At 27.4% G+C, this 20337-nt stretch overlaps 1 protein-coding gene across 1 annotated transcript; it reads right to left on the bottom strand.

The window, feature by feature from the left end:
- Window positions 1-36: 36 nt before the first annotated feature.
- On the bottom strand, window positions 37-20086 carry LOC113551301 (3-hydroxyisobutyrate dehydrogenase, mitochondrial). Its single transcript, XM_026953466.1, has 7 exons — window positions 20008-20086; window positions 12525-12610; window positions 6793-6965; window positions 4832-4953; window positions 4161-4371; window positions 1187-1316; window positions 37-347 (listed from the first exon to the last, which is right to left on the bottom strand). Exons 1-7 carry the CDS (start codon window positions 20084-20086, stop codon window positions 162-164), a joined length of 987 nt encoding a protein of 328 aa, XP_026809267.1. The 3' UTR covers window positions 37-161.
- Between the last annotated feature and the right edge of the window lie 251 nt (window positions 20087-20337).

The following is a 20337-nucleotide window of genomic DNA, read 5'->3' as shown; positions in this document are numbered from 1 at the left end:
TGTGTATCATTTATGTACAAAATATATATATATATATAAAAACAAAAACAAATAAATCAACATTACGTGTATGTACGTATTATAATAATATAATATACGTAATATATTATTATGTATTCTTATATTGTTGTACCCTTAGCTTTAAAATCTTCTGGAATGAATCACGACTGCTGTTCTTTGAAGTATTTGTAGGCGATCGAAAAATCCTTGTCACCCCATCCCATCCGTGATATCTGTGCGTACACGTCCACGGTTTGGCGCGTCAAGGGAGTCTTCATGTGTGCTCCTTCAGCCAGCGACTCGCCTAGTCTCATGTCTTTCAGCAGCAAATCGGCTTTGAAACCATTCTGTACAGATATGTGAATTTTTAAACTAATTAAGTTAGTGTTAGATGTTTGTGTTGGTCAGTTCTTTATTTAAAAACAGCTGAGGTAGGTCAGGTTAAATATTTCACGTTTAATACATTTTTTAATAGGATTTTAAGGATATTATACTGCTGTATATTTTTATAACATGGACACCACAGTTGCCCACTTCAAAAATGATACTGAATCAGAGAGTAGGCAGCTCACTTATTTTGCTGTACCTATTTCACCGGTAAAATACAGTGTTGTATTTTTTTTTTTTTTTAGAAAAATATAAAATCCATCTATAAGGACACGTGTAGTACATGAGCATAAGAAATATTTTTATTAAAAGGGTTATTTGTTCGCGTGAAGAAGTTTATAATGGGTTGTACAATAAATAGGTATTTCATGATTATTACTCTACTTGAGCTTTATGGAAGAATTCTCAGGAATAGAATTGGTAGACTGGAGAGGAATTAGGATAGGAGGAGATTATTTGAAGATGGTTTCTGAATTTGTAGTAGTGGTTAGTTCAGTGATTATAGAGATGTAATCTAACCTACTAAGGGAGGAACGCTACTAGGTAGATAGGTCTAGTACTTAAGTAAAATGAATGCACAAGAACTACAGTAAATAGAATTGCATGCAGTGCCGGAGTGTTTCGAGGGTCTTAAGTAATTAAGTTAGACGGATCGAATAAGTTAGATTAGACGATAATTGATCATAAACAATAAAAAAAAAAAGAAGAACAGAGTAGTGCTTTGGTACGATGAAAAATATTTCCGACCAGCATTATAAAATAATCCAAATGAAAAGACGATAAATCCAGCGATACATACCTGATAGTCGTTGTTGCTAGGACTCTGCTTATCGACGGCTCCAGGCACGGGATTGTTGATTTCCGACGCCCAACACCGTCCTGTGCTCGTGTTGATGACAGACGCCAAAACTTTAGGTTCAACGCCCAGCCTGGAAGAAAACGGTCCCTTAAGTGAGTTAAATAATATGATCGTGATTGACGAAATCGTAATAATAATAAAATAACAATCGACATTCAACGGTGTTTTACTGTATGAGCTTTTCGTATAATATAAATAATATGAATATGACTTGAAAGTTGAAATAGATCTTAAAAAACTAAAAAATTAACTATTAACAAGGATGTGTTATGGGTTGGTACTTATGGTTAAACTATTGAAATAAATTAAAGAAACAATATATGCTGTAAATCATGACATGTTTTAAACACTAAACTGATCACTGCGCACAACAGCAACGCTAAGGTGTACTCAAAATATATTTGGTGGTTTCCGTGGCACCTATGGTACCTAGGGAGGCTGGTATATTCCAGACAAAATTGTTGAATTTTCAGCGTTGACCATATTATAAACAATTAATAATAATTTTCTACGACGTTTACCCAGATTAATTTTCTTTATTTAGGTTTATTAGTTACTGAGTTAGTTATGTGGTACTTTTACCTGTCTATGTCTGCCTGTTTTGTGATGTGGTTGATCCATTAAAGTAGATACGGGCACCTACACGGCTACACCTACTTGATAATATTTTAACATTGTTTAAAAATAAACAATATAGAATATTTATTGAGCTAATTTAAGTAATATTAAAAATTTGAATTACCTACTAACTGATTTTCATTAAGTATTCAAATTAGTATACAAGTTTTTAACACTTGGCAACATTTTTTTTTAATATTGTAAAAGTTCAATAAAATATTTGTGTAGGAAGTAGTTACTCAATTATATCATTTTTTCTATACATTTTAATATAAATGCTCGATAATTTATTTTATAGCGAGCCAATGATTGTCTGCGAATAATTTATGTAAGTACATATTTGAAGTTTGAGGTTTTTTTAATTTTTATTCGGAAAATAGTACATTAATTTTACCTAGGTTCTCATATGTATTTATGCTACATACTTTAAAATGGCTTAATATATTTTTATTTTTTTATAGGGTGACCTAAATTTTTAATTTCATACACTGAAGTAGAATATTTTTCTCAACATTTCGTACTTATAATAATATATATCCTATAAATAGGTATTGAACTAATTTTTATAATTACTTATTAAACAGTCGTTCAAAGTTTGGATTAGTGGAGTGAAGCGGTTGGGCCGTAAGGATTACTGTGTAGAGTTTTGACACAGTACTCGGCTAAACTTAAGTCCTTTTAAATAATTACCTATATCTACCCATACAATTAAGTAGTTCATTCAAAATGGAATAATTTTTTTTTTATCATGATCGGGCAATATAGATCTAGATATGTTTTTTTTAGAGCGAAGAAATTTATTAAATACGAAAACATTTTGCGCTATAATAATTTATCAACTATTATGAGGCATAATTGCATGAGATTATAAAATGTAATTTTTATTATTTTTTTCTGACAAAGCTATTGACACATTAATATTATCTATGATGTCAACATTGTCAACAGCACTGTTGTATTAATTGTTCGCTACCATAAGTATAAAATTAAATTATTTGCCGAGTAATGATGGATAAGTAAATTATATACTTCTCATAAACGCATAATATAATATGTATAAACTATAAAGCCACAGAGTTCACTGTATTATAATATAATGATCTATTAATTATTATAATACCCATAATAGGAATTCCGTTCATATAATTGCTTTTACTGAGAGGGTATAATATACATGAGAGGTATAATAATATTATATAAATGGTACCTATATACCTAAATAATACTCGTCGAGAGACACCGAAATGATCTGAAACACATTACGACAAAATACGAGTCCAGACATTTATCATTGCCTCAACCCAATAAAGCCTTAATTTATAGTAAATGCATTAAGCGTGTAGGTACACTATTATTGACCTATACACTATACAGTGTGTTGTGTTAAACTATAAAGGTAACATGAAATATTTCATACGCATGACTAAATTAAATTTGACTTTTTTACTGCGCATAATGAAATACCTAATATTGTACTTATTTTTGAAAATTGTTTACAAATAATTTTTTTATTTTGAATCGCACCTTTTATCCCTTTATGGGTTCAAAATTATTTTTTTTTAAGTAATTTTGACATTAAGTTTTTTTCTATTTTAAAAATTAACTCAACGAACTATCGAAGGCGAGTTACGGTTTCCATTTACGCACATTGTAGGTATCGTATTTCTCAACAGTCTATCTAGAAATGTAAAAAGCTTCATGTGAATTCAGATGATTTTTTTTTTTTAAACTTAAGTGTGGTATCATTAGTGTGATATCGCATAGAATTTTGTAAAATTGTAGATAGATTGTTAAAGAAATACAATGAATAGGTACAACACGTATAAATTGAAACTAATTCACTTTCAATGAGTAAATATTTTAGACAAAAAAAACTTAAGAAGTCAATTTCGCTAAAAAAAAAATAATTTAATTTAAATTTCATTTCGAAAAAGGAGGAACAATTCAAATAGTCGTTTGGTGCGTATGCGTGGACATTTTTCAAAAATAAGTCCTTGTAAAGTAAAAAAAAAAACCGACTGAAAATCCAAGGTCATGCGTTTGAAATATTCCATGTTACCTTTATCGGTTAACGCACTATATACCTATATATTATGTTATACATCTACGTGCACTAACTAAGATCATCAGATCATTATTGTTCACTACTTGCGGTGCCTTTAGTGGTTTTCGCATACGGTAAGCAAGGTTTTTATATACATAATATACCGCAAGTATACCAGTCTATTGGATTTCTTATAATTAATAATCATCTAAAAAATAAACCATAATATACATGAAAACGGTAGAAACATACTTAACGCCCAAGTTCATTGCCTCGGATAACGCTGCCATGGTCATACCAAGTATCATGTTGTTGCATATCTTGGCGACCAGCCCCGAACCGGCTGGGCCGCAGTACACCCATCGGGACCCCATGCAGCCGAGTAGGTGTTCGGCCGCCGTCAGTGTGCTCTCGTCTCCGCCTACCATGAACGTCAGAGTGCCGTTTTCTGCACCCACCACACCTGCATCGAAATTACGAATATGAATGGTGATGGTAAAAATGCATTGTTATTTATTAGATATCTTTGCAGTAATATATTATATTATCTTATTTTATCATTAGGTACCTAACCTAACTACGCGTGACGTCCCCATTGGGCCATTCAGAAAAAAAACATCATTCTGTATTTTTGCCACAGTGAGCTTTGGGTTGAATACGTGCGAAATGATTTCTCAATTATAGAAAATGTATTGGCCATTGTATAATATCAAAATCTAAAAATTAGAACTGAATACGGTTGTTGATCGCCAGCGGGGTAGATATTTGGTTATAAGCTGCGGAGGATCGATACTTTGCCAAAGAAAAAATATAATAAAATAGGTAACGTATAAATATTTTAGTAAACGGGCTTACTATACTATTACAGTACACCAAATTTTCGTATTCATAATTGTAATAATAATAATAATAAGTTTAAATACCTCCCGACACGGGTGCTCCTAGAAATTTACAACCCTTCTGCTGCGCCAGATCTGATACTTTTTTAGAGCTCTCTGGACTGATAGTACTACAGTCTACGAATAACTGTTCAGGTTTCGAAGAACTAATATAATGAAAAAAAAAACAGCATAAAAACAAAATATTATATTTTTTAATAGTAGTTATTATATTAAATAGTTCTAGTAATTATTTGAGTATAGAGGATTGCCTTTCTTTTCATTATTTTTTTTTTTTTAAATAACAGAAAAAAAACATTTGTTTCTATTTGATTTAAAATATGACTAAACAATTTAAAGGTATACATATCCCGCGAGTCGTGACACTGACATTCGTCATATTAAACTTATATAAGTTACTTCAGTCTTTGACCATTGTATAGTTATGAAGAACAATCAAAATGTACATTACATCGAACCATATTTTTTTTCCAAGAAAAGTTTATAAACTTGTTTGATGGTAATGTAAAAAAATAAGTTATTATGTGTCATTTTTTAATAAAAAAAATTGTATTCCAAAAATTGTATTACTTTTTGACTTACGACCAAATGCAACTTACTTTTAGATTGCTCTTAGCAAGTTGTAGACTTGTAGTATGTTTAATAGTTTATACCTACTTATTATATTATGTTTACATCGGATAAATATCATTGTTATTAAAGTAATGTATCAAATTGCGTACATTTTAATGTAATTTCTGTTTTATCTAAGTGCTCTAAATATTCTATAAACATAAAATGTAATTTGTACATCAAAGAATATGCAAATTAAACTAGGTTATTTAAAAAGCTGGTTACTAATGACTTTTTTAGAGCATATATATTCTAATTTATAGAATTTTATTCCACTATTCTCTAGTGAAAAATCAACATTTGGTAAAAATAAATTTTTTAATCTGTATATATTAATCTAAAAATGAAACTTTTGTTCTTATTAGATTTTGAGCGGAGCGATGAGCCGATAAATGAATTGGATTTATTATTATTGGATATATTGTTGCTCGTGTCTAAAGACACTTTTTATTAAACAAATTATTCAATATTAATATTGAAATTGTCGATTTTTTTTGATTTATGTTGATAACATTTTTATTTTTAGTTCAAAAAATTTAAAAATGTAATAGGTACACGGTTTTCATAAACTTTTCTAACATGAATTTAAAAATATAAAATTTAAAGCCACTTAACATATTTTTATAAACGTTTGAAAATACGAGTTTAGTTATTTTGTTGTAACTTAAAAAAAATACAAACTGCGGGGACTTGAAATGTTTCGTCATTACGTGTCCGCCTATATATTATTATATCATTATATTTTATTATTTATACAATGTAATGTTCAAAATATTTAGACTAGTTTTAAGCTATTTTTTTCTTTTGAACCCACGTTCACACCGTTCTAAAAGTATGGTTATGATATCGAGACATTTTTATAAAGTTAATAATTAATAACTATCATATTATAATATGATGGTTGATAATATATTAATATAGTATGTGTGGGGTTGTTGGTAATAATTAGTTTAACAAGTACCACGTAATAATATATAAAAATAAATTAATAATAATTATAAAAATAATATTGAAAATATTCTGAGAGATAGTGGTTGATACATCATCGACTTTTGCTCAGTATCGTTTTTCATTTGCAATTATTTATTGCATTTAACACATCCATTACAGTGATATACGGCCTACGGTAAGGTACACTTGAAATCCACTATACAGCACAGTAACTAGTAAGTTTCTCTATTTTTTTTTTTTAATTTTATAACTAATTTTATTTTTTTTGTATTTTTTTATAATTATTTATATCAAATTTTTTTTTTTAAATTTTCAGAACATTGGAATCTGTGATTCAATAACAATCAATGTAAAACGATATAATATACTTATACGATATATACTTATCGTGAGCAGTATATAATATTATAGTTGATTCTCACTTGAGCAGTGCCGTGTACGCTAAAAGAACGTGCTGGCTCTCTGGCAACATGGTGATCACAGCATCCGAGGACTCGACCACTTGCTGAAGCGTGTCTGCGGTCTCGGCTCCGTCCAGGCTCCGAAACAATTTCATCCGCTCGGCTGACACGTCGTTGCCAACTACCCCGTAACCCTGTTAAGACATTGACGGAATATATTATTAAAAAAGTTGTTATCGTTATTTTATTATCATAATATGACGCTGCAAAGTGTAGTTTTTAGTTTTGTAGAATAAACAAAAATCTTAACACTTCCGAAACTCTGTGCATATCCCCCAGAGCACACATTGCATCACTGCTTATATAGTGCATTCTCGTCTTATCCTATTACAATTAAGTTTTGTAATATTATTTGTAACGTTTAATTTCCTTGCTTAGTGGAGAAGTTCGTAATTCACCAACTGGGATAGTTTTTGGTTTGGCATACGATTATTTGTAAAGGTCAAAATTGTAAAATTATGATTAAAATCCATTATTCGACGTTCGTATATGTTGTGACATAAGATCATCTCGAAGATATCAATGATATCATATACCATATAACGAAATAGATGAAGATGATTATACCGAAAAAGTGGTTAACAATAATCAGGCACAAGTATATTATCAACTCTAACAAAAGCCTAAACTTATTAGGTTCAAATTTCATTCTGATCAATTGTTAAAGTGCCGTTTAATTGTAAAATAACAATGAAAAAGTTATTTCTAATATTAATCTTTATAAGTTATAAAGTAAATAATAATAAATTATAAAATACTTTTGTACGGCGATTTGGAAATGTAGGACAAAAATTGAATAAGTTCAAGTATAATTTATTTTTAAACAAGGGCATGTGAAATTTGAGTGGTTGTCTTACATCATTTTTGAGTGTCGATCGGACCACAATAAATGTTACTTGGTTTGGCAATCCATACGCACATATAATAATGTTATTTTTTTAAATACTTGAATGGTCGCTAGCTTTCACAAATGTATTTACACAGAACATGGGTATAGAAAATTTACTCAATATGCTCATGTAGTCACGTATATAGGCTTGTCATAAATTACATTTATATTTACCATTCTTGCTCATTTTTGTCAGCCCTATATGCGCGCGTGTTTATACTTAATATTGTATATTTTGTTTTGCCCGCTCTTTCAGTCAATTGACCATTATAATTTTAAGCACAAACCGACTATATTATTATTATCTGGTGATATTGCAAGTATATAATATATATGTATAGAAAATGCGGTTCGTAAAAGAGGATTAGTGTGATTTCCTCTTTTAACTTGTTACATTTAATACTATTCGTTCGGTTTACCTATGTGGTTTTCAAAACGTTAAATAATTGTGTTATCACGTGGGTGTAGGTACTCTAATAGCTACTTATAATTAATACAGTGTGCTATTTACACTATACCGTGTAGAATATATTTGTATACAGTTTTATTTTCATGTGCATACTATGTAGAAGGTAGTGATTTCATGACTATTTTTTTTTTTTTTTGGCTTTCCAATGAAAAATATATTAAATTCTGACGTGTCGAATTTTGAATTATATAGTTTCAACGAAAAATATTGGTGTGGGCGAAAGGGCTTATGGTCATCTGTTCTAGCCTTCAAGTTGGTTTATATATATATGAGCTTATTATAAAGTGGAGCAGTAAACACTATACATAATTGATACGAACGGTCAGTTATCTTCAACGTTTTCGTCAACAGTTGATTATTTATTTAAGTTATTTTTGCTTATTTATTTTGTTTGGAACTTTCAGTTTACGGCAAATCACTCTATCTTCATTGATTCCGGTCGTTTTTCTCGTCGCGATTCTACCATATAATGAATATAATGGCATTACAATTATTGTATTGCACGTGTATATTAAATATTAAACATTGACCCCGCGACCTTTGTGTTCCGTTGCCCGTCGAATTATAATTGAAAATTGTCTGCGACTTCGCTTGCTCTTTGCGCTGCAGGCTTTTAGCGAACGCGTTAAATAGTTAAATACGATTGTATCTCGTACGGTATGAATTGTATATCTGTATATATTTTAATATATAATAGTACGCTTTTATTCCACTATGATGTACTTTTTTGTTATAAGAGACGCATTGTATATTATACATTATTATGATGTATTTTATTTAATATTAAAAATATACTTTTGTTACGAATCACACGTTAACAATAAGTTTAAAATAATATTATTATGTGATATTTTTAGTCATTACTTGTTAAAGTATACTAATGTGTTTTGATATGAAATTGGATAGTTTAATACAAAATTGGTAATTAGGATTTAGGTTTTTTTTTTCAGGAAAAAATGTTTAAATAGATAATTATAATAGAGAATCGTACTACTAATATTGTATATAAAATAATTCATTTTTTAATTTTTCTTGAAAGGTTCTGGTCGATCCACAATCCTCTTAGTTCTCTTTCATAAAATACTTAACTAGGTTAAGTTAACCTAGTACTTATAGTAACTTATTACAATAATAATTTATTGTAAGAGCATAAATTTTGGTACGGGTGCAAATTTATTTAATTTTTAATTTTTATAAGTCATTAGACTCAATTTTACTAAATAGAATTAAGAGTATTTTATGTTATAAGTTGAGTATCTGTGATATTAAAAATTCTCATTAAACCAATTTTATTTATATCTGTTAAATACTTATTTTAAAACAGAAATATGATAATATAAAAATCTATAGTTGAAAAAGAATTTTTTTATAATGTAATTATGATCTTATTATGTAACCTTGGAATTAGGTATTCAATTATATTTTTTTTTATGAATGTAGTTAATAAATTTATAAATCTATTAAAATTTTTCTATTTTTTTTCGTATCTCAACCCTTAAAAAGTGTTTGGAAATTAAAGAGAAAAATAAAAATCTAAGTTACATATCGCATAAATTATATAGGCATAAATCACAAGTACCTATTACATTTTCAAATTGTTTTATATTAACCTAGCTGTGAAGTGCAAAAATTAGAGTGAAATAAATTAAAATATGGGCTGTGTAACCCAATGATGATGATGAAAATCTACAGGTCGAATTTTTGGAGTAAAATTTTTGCAATAGAGTGACGTTAATATCAATTGCAGAATAAAAATCAATATTGTGATTTGGATGTTAATACATCGTTAATATATTATTATTGTATTGTTTATTTTGAAGTTGATACTATTGAAAAATAACAGTATAATCATGAATTTAGGACATTGCATCACGTAAAATATGTCGTATATTTTCTTGGTTGGTCCGTAAGCCAATAATATTATCGTGTTAATAAAATATATGACTGTAAATTTGTTGAAATTCACATTCTTTTTATATTATTTTTAAACATCTAACTTTCTTGTATAGTAGAATGTTTCATTTATGCAACAATGAATCTAATTTTGAAACTTTTAATTCTCAGTTTTATACATATTACTTAATATTTTTATTGTATATTTATTAGTTTTCGTCAAGTTTAAATTTTAAGATCAATTTTATAAATTGTTATTTATTTACACGACTAGTCCATCATAGGCACTTATTAATAATATTATTTAACATTTGTTGACTTACTAAAATATTCTTTTTTCTTAACAGAGCGTTTGTATTATGTAATAGCGAATTTAATTTTGAATTAAATTTTCAAATGAAAATATTATGATTTATAAATTTATAATCGTCCAATGCCGTCTTCTGCTTATACGATTCGCGTCCATAATATAAAATCAACACCATGGGCTAATTAAAATTTGGGAATTATCAACATTTTCATTTTTTGAATCACACGTTCGAATTAGTTTTCAGATTAGAAAATGATGGTATTCTTTTAAATATGCTAAAGTATACTGCATACAAGGTCAGAACTTTTATTATTATAATATAGTTTTTAATATAGTATTTTTACTGAATAGGTGGAATATTCTGGGTTAATCGTGTCATTTCGTCTAGGAATATCTTTCAAACATTGTTGTTTTCTGTTGTAATTTTGTTAGCACGCATGCATAATGACTAATTAATAATATAATTAGAGAAAGAATAACCTTGAATAACGTCGTCTAGTCTTGGTGGTACAATTATGTATTTTATGCGATGTAAGTATGTGACTAAATAAGTGTGTATAAATTATAAATCAGAAAATTAGCAGTTTGTTTGAAAAAAATCATTCTAATATATAATCCAGTGGTTCCAAACTTATTTCTACGGTAAACTATAACTATTAGTTAATAATTAAAAAAAAAAATGCCATGTACTTACACTTATATGATATTTGTTTTCAACGTTTAACAAATATCTAAAATACACAAACATCCTTATGATAAAACAGAACCATATGTTGACGCAAGTATGGGATTGTCGTATAATTTTATTACAGACAATTGAAAAATAATAATAAATATGCTATATGAACATCAATTGCGGTTTTTCTATATACATATACTGTTCGTAAGTTTTTTTCGTTTATACTCGTTAATGTTGTGTGACTATAATATATATATATATATATATGAATCATTTCACTGTACCCTAGAAACTATAGATGATCGACAATTGTATGCCAATAACTTATAATACACAAAATAACATATTATATTTTTAGTTCTACAGGGTTTGAATAATTATTAATTAGGAATAAATATAATTATTTATGTAATATAATATTTATATACATAGATAGATTATAATAATTGTATTTGTGTACAAACATTTTTTTTAAAGTTACTTTTAAACTTCATTAATTATTAAATTTTTGTTAATTTAAAATAATACCAGAGTTATTTTGGTTTTGGGTTTTCGGAATTCCTTAATTTTGATTTTATATATTTTAATTACTTGGTATTAAGTTTTTGGTAATAATTAAATGTAATATTGATTTGTTGATATGTACCTGTATAATGATAAACAATTGTGCATTATATTCTATGATGTTTTTTAAACACCTTGACTAAAAGTGTTTTATTGTTGTTACCTGTAATATTACGTGCATTGGTCGACAGAATACATTGATATTATACATTTTTTATGTTATCTAAAAATAATAAACATCATACTATTTAAATAAAGTTGTTTTTAATTGCATATTTTGTAGTTCGTATTTGAAGTTTTTGTTCACTTTAAAGTGCATATTTTATAATGTTTTAGTGAAAATATGCACTTTTTCCAACTCTAATTGTTACGTTGGAGTGGTACGACAGCATTTGGTGGATAAAAAAAACAACAAATAACTAAACCTGAGTTCCTAGGCCAGTGTGGTGAGATACACTTTGTCGAGTCATCTCGAAATGAGTACATATATTATTATATATTATATATATAAGTGTAATACGTGACAGTCGGATAAGGTAATAGACAATGGTATTACACAAACAATGTATTATAGTGTATGTAAATTGTACAGTGAAACTTCCATGTAATGAACTTCCATTTTACGAAATTTTCTGTTTAACGAAATATTTTTAAGAACTATGACCTTCATTGTTAATGAATACGTAATACTATTTAACGAATTTCTCCATATTACGAATAATTTTTTTTGTTGCTTGTTCGACTTCGTTATGTGGAAGATTCACTGTATATACTTCATATAAGTATACGGAGGGACGTAGTTTTTTTCATTGGCGTTTTCAATATTAAAATATTTTATACAAAAATCAATAATAATAATAATAATAATAATAATAATTATGGTATTTACGTTTTTCAATAAGTTTTTCGCCATCGGAATTCCCATGTTTCCTAGCCCGACGAAGCCGACATTTGATTTCCACCGTTTGTTCTCTTCTAAATACATACACACACACACACACACACACACACACACACACGCACACACACACTTCGTGTTAAACAAAATCAATATAAAATATTTATTAATATAAACCGTTGGCGTGTGTAGACTTAATAATTTTAGGACGTTCCTTGAGTCATTATTGTAGAGTTACTAAAATTTAAATTGCGTCACTCAGCTCTAGAGGACAGTGTTATTCTCCTAGAGTCACTGGTATCACATAATATAATGTACTTTATTATTATAGTGTTATAATTGTAATAAATAAGAATGTTATAATTTTTAAAGTTGTTTTTTTTTTTAATTAGGCGCTTTAGACTTAAAATGTATTATATGTCGTCGGCTTGTCGAGTATTATGATTTTATTCAAATAAAATTGAACAAATGGGTACTCTAAAAAGACTATAGGTATTAGAGACAAAACACCCTGGCACCCTATTTATAGACTTATTTTTATTTGTATATTCAATTATAGACGTTTCAGCTCAACAAGATAATTTCCCATTTATTCTTTACTGTCGATTCGTGTAAAAATGTTTCACGTGTGCCAAACTGATAAAGATAATCTTGGTCAATAATCCGTCCTTTTTATAAAATATGATTATTGATTATAATATTATGTTGTGTCGTCGGATTCAAATTTCTATTTGGCCAGCGTAAAATCATTGCGTACTTATACACCCCTATAAATAGGTACCTCATTTCCGTGAAGTTGTGCCTGAAATTTGTTCAAACAATTTGAAAAAAGTGTCAATATTTTGAAAATCAATTGTGAGAAATTGCCAATAATTGAAAATTGGCTTTTAGAACTTTTAAAAAAGTCATTAAAATGTATAATTTAAAAATTATTTCTGTTTGAAAAAAAATATTATTAACATTTATCAAAATTGTAAATCATTTAAGTGTTCGATTTAATAATTGATTTGCTGAATATTCTAAAAGCCATTTTGCAATTATTTGCAAAATTAATTTAGTTCCCTATCTTACATAATATAGAGGGTCGTATTGGTGGTTTATTTATTATTTATATAACTGTTGTACATGTGCTTATTTTTTGGCTCTTGGTTATTTTTTTATTTTTTTAAAACTACTAAATAAATAAACTTCTCTGAAACATAATCGTACGGATTACGTGCCGGGTGGTAGTTTTGTCGGTGGCAGTGGCAGGGTGTGAGTGCGTGTGTAATATTTTACACCTCTTTTACAGTTATATTATTATATTTTCCAGTAACGCTACTATATTGTTGTTCTTTATATTGTTATCGCGTTAAAGTAATAATTTATTTTTGACAGGTAACCTGCTTTAGAAGTGTGCGAAAAAAAATCTATTTACTTTAATAATTTGTCTACTGAAATAATGTTTATAAATTATATACATTATACATAGGGTATTATGTATACATGTACTGTGTATACATCAAATTTTAAAAATATGTTTTATAATTTTTGATAACCGTTGGATTATTTGTGTACAAGTTTGATACTACATGTGACGTTGAGTGCGTAATGTACCTACCTATTTGTTTTTTGATAGTTGAAAACTAAATGATTACGTCTACGATTAGAGACTATTAGTACGCAGGGCATTTTCGGCTAGGTCACAGGTCACTAAATTCTAAACATATTATATGAAATATATTTTAAAATTTACTGTGATACATAATTCTACAGAATGAATTTAATGTTATATCTAATAGAGTTTATATTTTTGTAGTATTATTAATAATGCATTTAATTGACATTCAGGCACGTTTGAATAAATAGAATATTATGAAACTTATAAAAAGTGACGTGATGTTTTATTATATTATATAATATATTTTAGTAGTTCTAATAAAATACTGTATCTACGTATTTCGTATGAATTTGAGTGAGGTCTATACTGTAGCGCAAGATGATAATCATCCGGCAGGTATCCTGCAAATGTCAGTTATTTGACTGGATGTTTAACACTTTTTGTGTAGTGATTCCAAGAAATTGTCATACCTTTAATAAATAAATAAAAAAAAACTAAGCAAAAAAGAGTGGTGAAGAATGTTATTGATTATTGCCAATGCACCTACACATTATTCAATGAATATCGTAAATTATGTAAAAGTTAGTAATCGCTATCTTATAAGTTATAATAAATATCATGTTTCTGCTGTAAAATGTAACTATTTTAATTACAGCTACTGCAGTCTATGTGGCAATTATTATTTTAATTTTTAATTGTGTTTATTTCTCCGGTATTTTATTAATAATGTTTTTTTCATATAGGTACAATCACTTCCAACAAATGTCGATTATCAGATAACACGCGTATTCCCTAACCTTCTCCTTCTACTTATTATAACATGCTTTACTATATTATATTCTAATATTATACATTTGATAAATTTTATTTTAAAGTATATAAATTCTCAGATAACCATTAGTTGCGTATAGAATAAATAATAATTATAGCAATTAGCAAGTAAGAGTGTAGGACGAAACTACCATTAGAAACGACTTTTAATTAACCAATAGGTATACAATCCAGAGTATATAATATAAATAACCGATGGCTATAATTGACAAACTATGTATAAAACATTTTATTTTAATCTATTAAAAAACATACTTAATTGTAATGATTATTGTTAATTATAGTATATTAAACAAAAATTGTTTATATTATTAAAAATAAAAGTTATTACGTAAATTATTTAATTACATCGGTTAATTTTTTTTACACCATGTACATATCAATATTCTATAATATGACAATAATGAATCAAATGCATAATAAAGTTAAAAGTACTCATATAGTGATAATATGTTATCAAACATTGGTACTATTATGCACCAACTCTATTCAGCCGTCTTCGAAGTATTACCAAAGGTTGACAATATGACATAAGCTAATTTCAATTAGTTAAAGTTAAGTTAAAATGTTATTTTTTTAAAACTTTTTAGTATAACTAGTTGGTTAATGTCCTATTTAAATAAACAACCTCACTAGTTATATAGGTACATTGGCCACTGTAATAACTTAGCATTTTCCAATTTGAAAAATAATACATCATATCGGGTTTATGCATCTTAAAATTACCCATAACTTTACTGTGCTTGGTTAATTAATAATTTATTTTTTTGTTTAATCAGGATGTATATACAATGATTTTAAATAAAAATAAACTAATAAATATTCATTAATTTAATAATTTAGTTGACACAAGTGTATAATTGTCTAAGCCCCTACAGTTATGAAGTGCGATAAAAAAAATCTATATAGTTGAATGGACTTTTAATAAAGTGTTCAGTTATTAATTATCATATAAAAAAAAAAAAATTGAAAGTTGCAAAATTATTTGGATTGTTCAAAATAAAACCAAGGATTAAACAATTGATTTTATAATATATCATGTTTTTATATTTTTTTTATTGATATTATAAAAATAAATACATACCATTTTATAATTTCAAAACATTCGATTAGAATATTTACGTTTAATTTAATCTGTGTACATATAGAAATTATATATATACCTTAAATTGGGTATACGTGTACCTATTAGTAATTACCGTAACAGATTGGTGATTGGAGGGGGGAGGGGCTGGTGCGAGTATTATAAGCCTCAACTTTTATTTAAGCACTCGTTTTTTCAAATTTTAAAATGTTTACAAGGTATCTGAGAATATGGCACTTAATAGTTTAATAATTTTAGCACACTTTAAAACTCGGCTTCACATTTCATGTGCAGTGGCGCCGATGCGTATATAGACTAATATACGCTCGTACAGTCAATGAAGATATTATGCGATCGTTGCGTTATAGACTCGATTTTATAGTGTGTAGCACACACTTGATTTTAAATGTATAAAATAAACTCGTTTGTGATTGTGTTGATACGTGGTTACGGCCAGGGTCGCAGTCGTGATCCGTGACTGACGAAACCGACCGGCCTTGAGACGGGAAATTGTTGTTCACGGGCTTTAAATAGCTTTTGGGGTTTTGGTATTTATTTTGGAATGTCGTAGTTCTTAAAAATATTTTCATACTCGAGTTATAGTAACCATAATAATATTATACCAACGGTTGCAGTGCCGTGTATTATCGTTACTCATTTATAACATAATAATATGAGCTCATTGTCAGGACTCAGGATATCTTTTCTTTTCACTAATTACTACTGATGCTCATAATATTGACAGATTTAAGTTTGGACCACAATTATCTTTTTTTTTTTGTAAACTTGGTCTGTACCATGTATTTTATTGATGGCTGGAGTGGTTTTCCTATCACAACAACTAAATATGTTATAACTAGGGCTCGGATTTATAAGTACAAAATATTTTTACTGTGATTTGATAAATTAATTTAGGCGAGTGATAGATTCGTTTCAAGAGATTTTCAATGAAATTAACTATATTTTATTTTACATATTTTTACATATTTTGCCATAAGTACATGTTTTTACATATTTCTTAATAATTCCATTTTTTCCTACATATTTCGACAATTTGATCATTTACGATTTAATAATAATTATTAATTATATATTATTGTATTTTTCAATACAGACAATTTCCTTTGTTTCCAAAAGTACAAAATAGTAATAAAATAATACCAATTACTGAACTTATCTACGGTCGATATAACTTACTCCATCAGGCATAGTCAAAATAAAATACTGTCCAATAACATCAGTGGAAGTCGAAAGATCATTTAACCGGTATAAGGAAATTTTACGACCAAATCGAAGATCTTTTAAATTTGAAAATTTAAAAATGCATGTTATCATAAATTGTAATGAAAATAATTAATACATATTGTTTTTATTTATATTTTTAAAATAATTTTACTATTTAAAATATAATTTGTTTCATTAGAAACTTATATGGATATATTATATAATTAAATCATATAGGTAAAATACATATTTTGGTTACATATAAATCCAAGCCCTATAGTTACAACGTTATAAAAATACTTTTACCTTACAACTTGTTTGTTATTGCGAAGATACTAATTATTATACTGAATATTGTTCAATTGTGTGATACTTTTGTCTATTTTGATTGTAAAAATAATTTTTAAAAGAATAGTTATAAAAAAAAATCTTATAACAATAATAGTCTATAGTTAATTTTTCAAAAAATTGTCATTAGAATTAGATTATAATAAATTGCATACCTACTTACTATTGAAATAAATATGGTTTGTGAAGATTTTATTTGGGTGTTGTTCGAATTTGTAAGAACTGTTTATATTGACAATTATTTGTCTAATACAACGTTGACAGTAAAGTATTCAAACAGTTTAAATATTTAATAACAATAATCTATATTTTTGAAAAAAATTATCATCCTTTTTAATCAATTTTTACAAAATTTGTAATATATATCTATTATTTATTTTGTCAATGAATAATATATTGCATGATATGTTTACATTATAAAGTACCAATTATGATTGATAGTTTGACTAGCTTAGTGGCATTTATTTGTGTCAATTGGTGCCAACATTATTATATTTAATCATTGATACTAATAATTAATATAAACTAATAAATAGTAATCACTAATTAATAATTATCACGATTTATGAACTATAGATACCTACTGAGTGATTATTTTAATGTTAATAATCTTCAAAATAAGATTTAGTTTTTTAAATTATTATTTTTTTTGACATAACTTGAGTTTTAAATTATTGAAAGGTTCTAAAGACGATATACCATTTTAATTTTATATTCCAGAGCAGAATATTTTTCTGAAAATTTAAATAATAAATAAAATTTGAATTTTGAACGAATCTATTAGTCATAATTTATAGGTAAGTATTTAAAATTTAGATGAGTGGAGTAATCGCGAATATTACATGGAATGCTTCTATGCTACTCCACATAAAATTAAAACTCACGTTATTGTCATTCAAAAAAGTAATAAAATTGAAAAAGAGTAAGAATTATAAAATTTGTTTTCAAAAATGTTAATATTATGTTAATTTGTATAATGACTAAAAATCATGTAAAAAAATATTTATAAATAGTAAATATTTTTCAGGATAATTTTAACCAGCAAACGCTATAAAATAATCACTCTGTATGCAGTGCGTGTCGTTCAAGCCCAGAACCCTACGTTGTAATCGATGACATCTACCCTTACATTAATATTTATGATAAAAAGCGTCTCGTTAGAAAGATGATATGTAATGCAGGTGTTGTAATATCAAATAATATGATAGCATAATGACCAATAGACAGACATTTTTCCAGGGGCCAATATTTAATATATTTTATACCTATAATATTACGTATAATGTTCGGAAAATATTGCTATATCGTATCTGATTTTAAAAAGCCAGGGGGTAAGTACCCCATGTTGTCCCCTTCCTGGAAAACTTATGGACATTGTGGTTGCTAATTTTCATGGAAATCTGTAATAATAATAATAATAAAAAGTAGGAGTATAAATAGTATAATGAGTATACACGATCATACAATAAAGGTGTCTTTTAAAAATCAAATCATCATCCATTTAACAATGGTTATTCGTGATAAGCGCCGATGAATACTGTACGAATGACACTGACGTACCTATTATAGTAATAGGAAGTAATAATATTTAATAATAGGTATACATAACGTATAAATTATAAATAGGTATCGGTTATAACAACTGTGTTTCGTGAAGCACACGACTGTGAATTTATTTTTTATACAAATTATCATAATGTATACAATATTACGATTTATGGGGCACGAAACATTTCGTTATTACTTTTACAAGCAGTGGCTCGTAAACACGCAATGTTATAGACCTTTTCTAATATGAGTAGATAATACAAGTATTACAATTATATTAAATATTTTTTTTTTAATTTTAAATCTCTCACCAATAATCAATGATAGTTTTTTGTTCCGGTCCCGTGCAAATTTTTCATAGGTTTATAATAATGTTTAATAAATAGGTACTTAATAATCGAAGCCAAGGTCAGAAATTGAATAATGTTTCAATTTGGTCAATTAAAAATAACAATATAATAAATAACTAGTTAACGACAACAATTATTTATTTAATTGTTTGAATTGCCTACTATGTAAAGATAACAGTCGGTAAAGAAAATAAGTGGTTTTATACGCGAGAGACTGATTTTTCTAGAGTACCATATGCAATTAAACTCTATTTAAAATTAACTTTTTATTTTCTAGGCATTACTATGTATAAATGCAGTAAAACAATGATAACTCAAAAAGCTAAAATTAAATCTACTACAACACGTCAACGGCAAGTCCAAATATTATACAAATCTGTATACCTAAGTTATTGAAAAAAATCTATGTGTTATATTTATTTATTTTATTTTATCTTCAAAAAGATAATAAATTAATAAGTATAATAGTTAATTGATAATTATACTTACCAATCACTGTGATTGATCTTTTGCAGCCGCTTGCCGACCGCCGGAACACGTTGTTCAAACCACCCACAAACTTGATCATTATTCGGGCAGAGTAATTTACAGGTCTGATATCCTATCTTGCACTTTAGAGAATAATCGATTCGCAAAAAGTCGTCGGTGATAAAACAGTAATGATTTATGCGTGCGTTGTGTCGTCGCACTTCTAGACAATACTGTACGTGTTCACTTGTTGCGGTGTTAAAATGTTATCATAATACGTATAATCGTAGTTTTGTTATTATTGTTATTGTTCCCCATCACTGTTCACACATTAAACGACGACGATGACGT

The sequence above is a fragment of the Rhopalosiphum maidis genome, chromosome 2 (genome assembly GCF_003676215.2).
Source record: "Rhopalosiphum maidis isolate BTI-1 chromosome 2, ASM367621v3, whole genome shotgun sequence".
NCBI lineage: Eukaryota > Metazoa > Arthropoda > Insecta > Hemiptera > Aphididae > Rhopalosiphum > Rhopalosiphum maidis.
The sequence above is the reverse complement of the archived record's forward strand: the minus strand, read 5'-3'. Positions and strand labels throughout refer to the sequence as shown.

Excerpts from the sequence above, each read along its gene's own strand:
- LOC113551301 (XM_026953466.1), bottom strand. The coding sequence starts at position 20,086 with ATGATCAAGTTTGTGGGTGGTTTGAACAACGTGTTCCGGCGGTCGGCA. Across the intron at positions 12,611-20,007 it reads AAGATCAATCACAGTGATTG|AAGAGAACAAACGGTGGAAA; the intron begins GTAAGTATAATT and ends GTATGTATTTAG. Across the intron at positions 6,966-12,524 it reads CGAAAAACTTATTGAAAAAC|GGTTACGGGGTAGTTGGCAA; the intron begins GTAAATACCATA and ends ATGTCTTAACAG.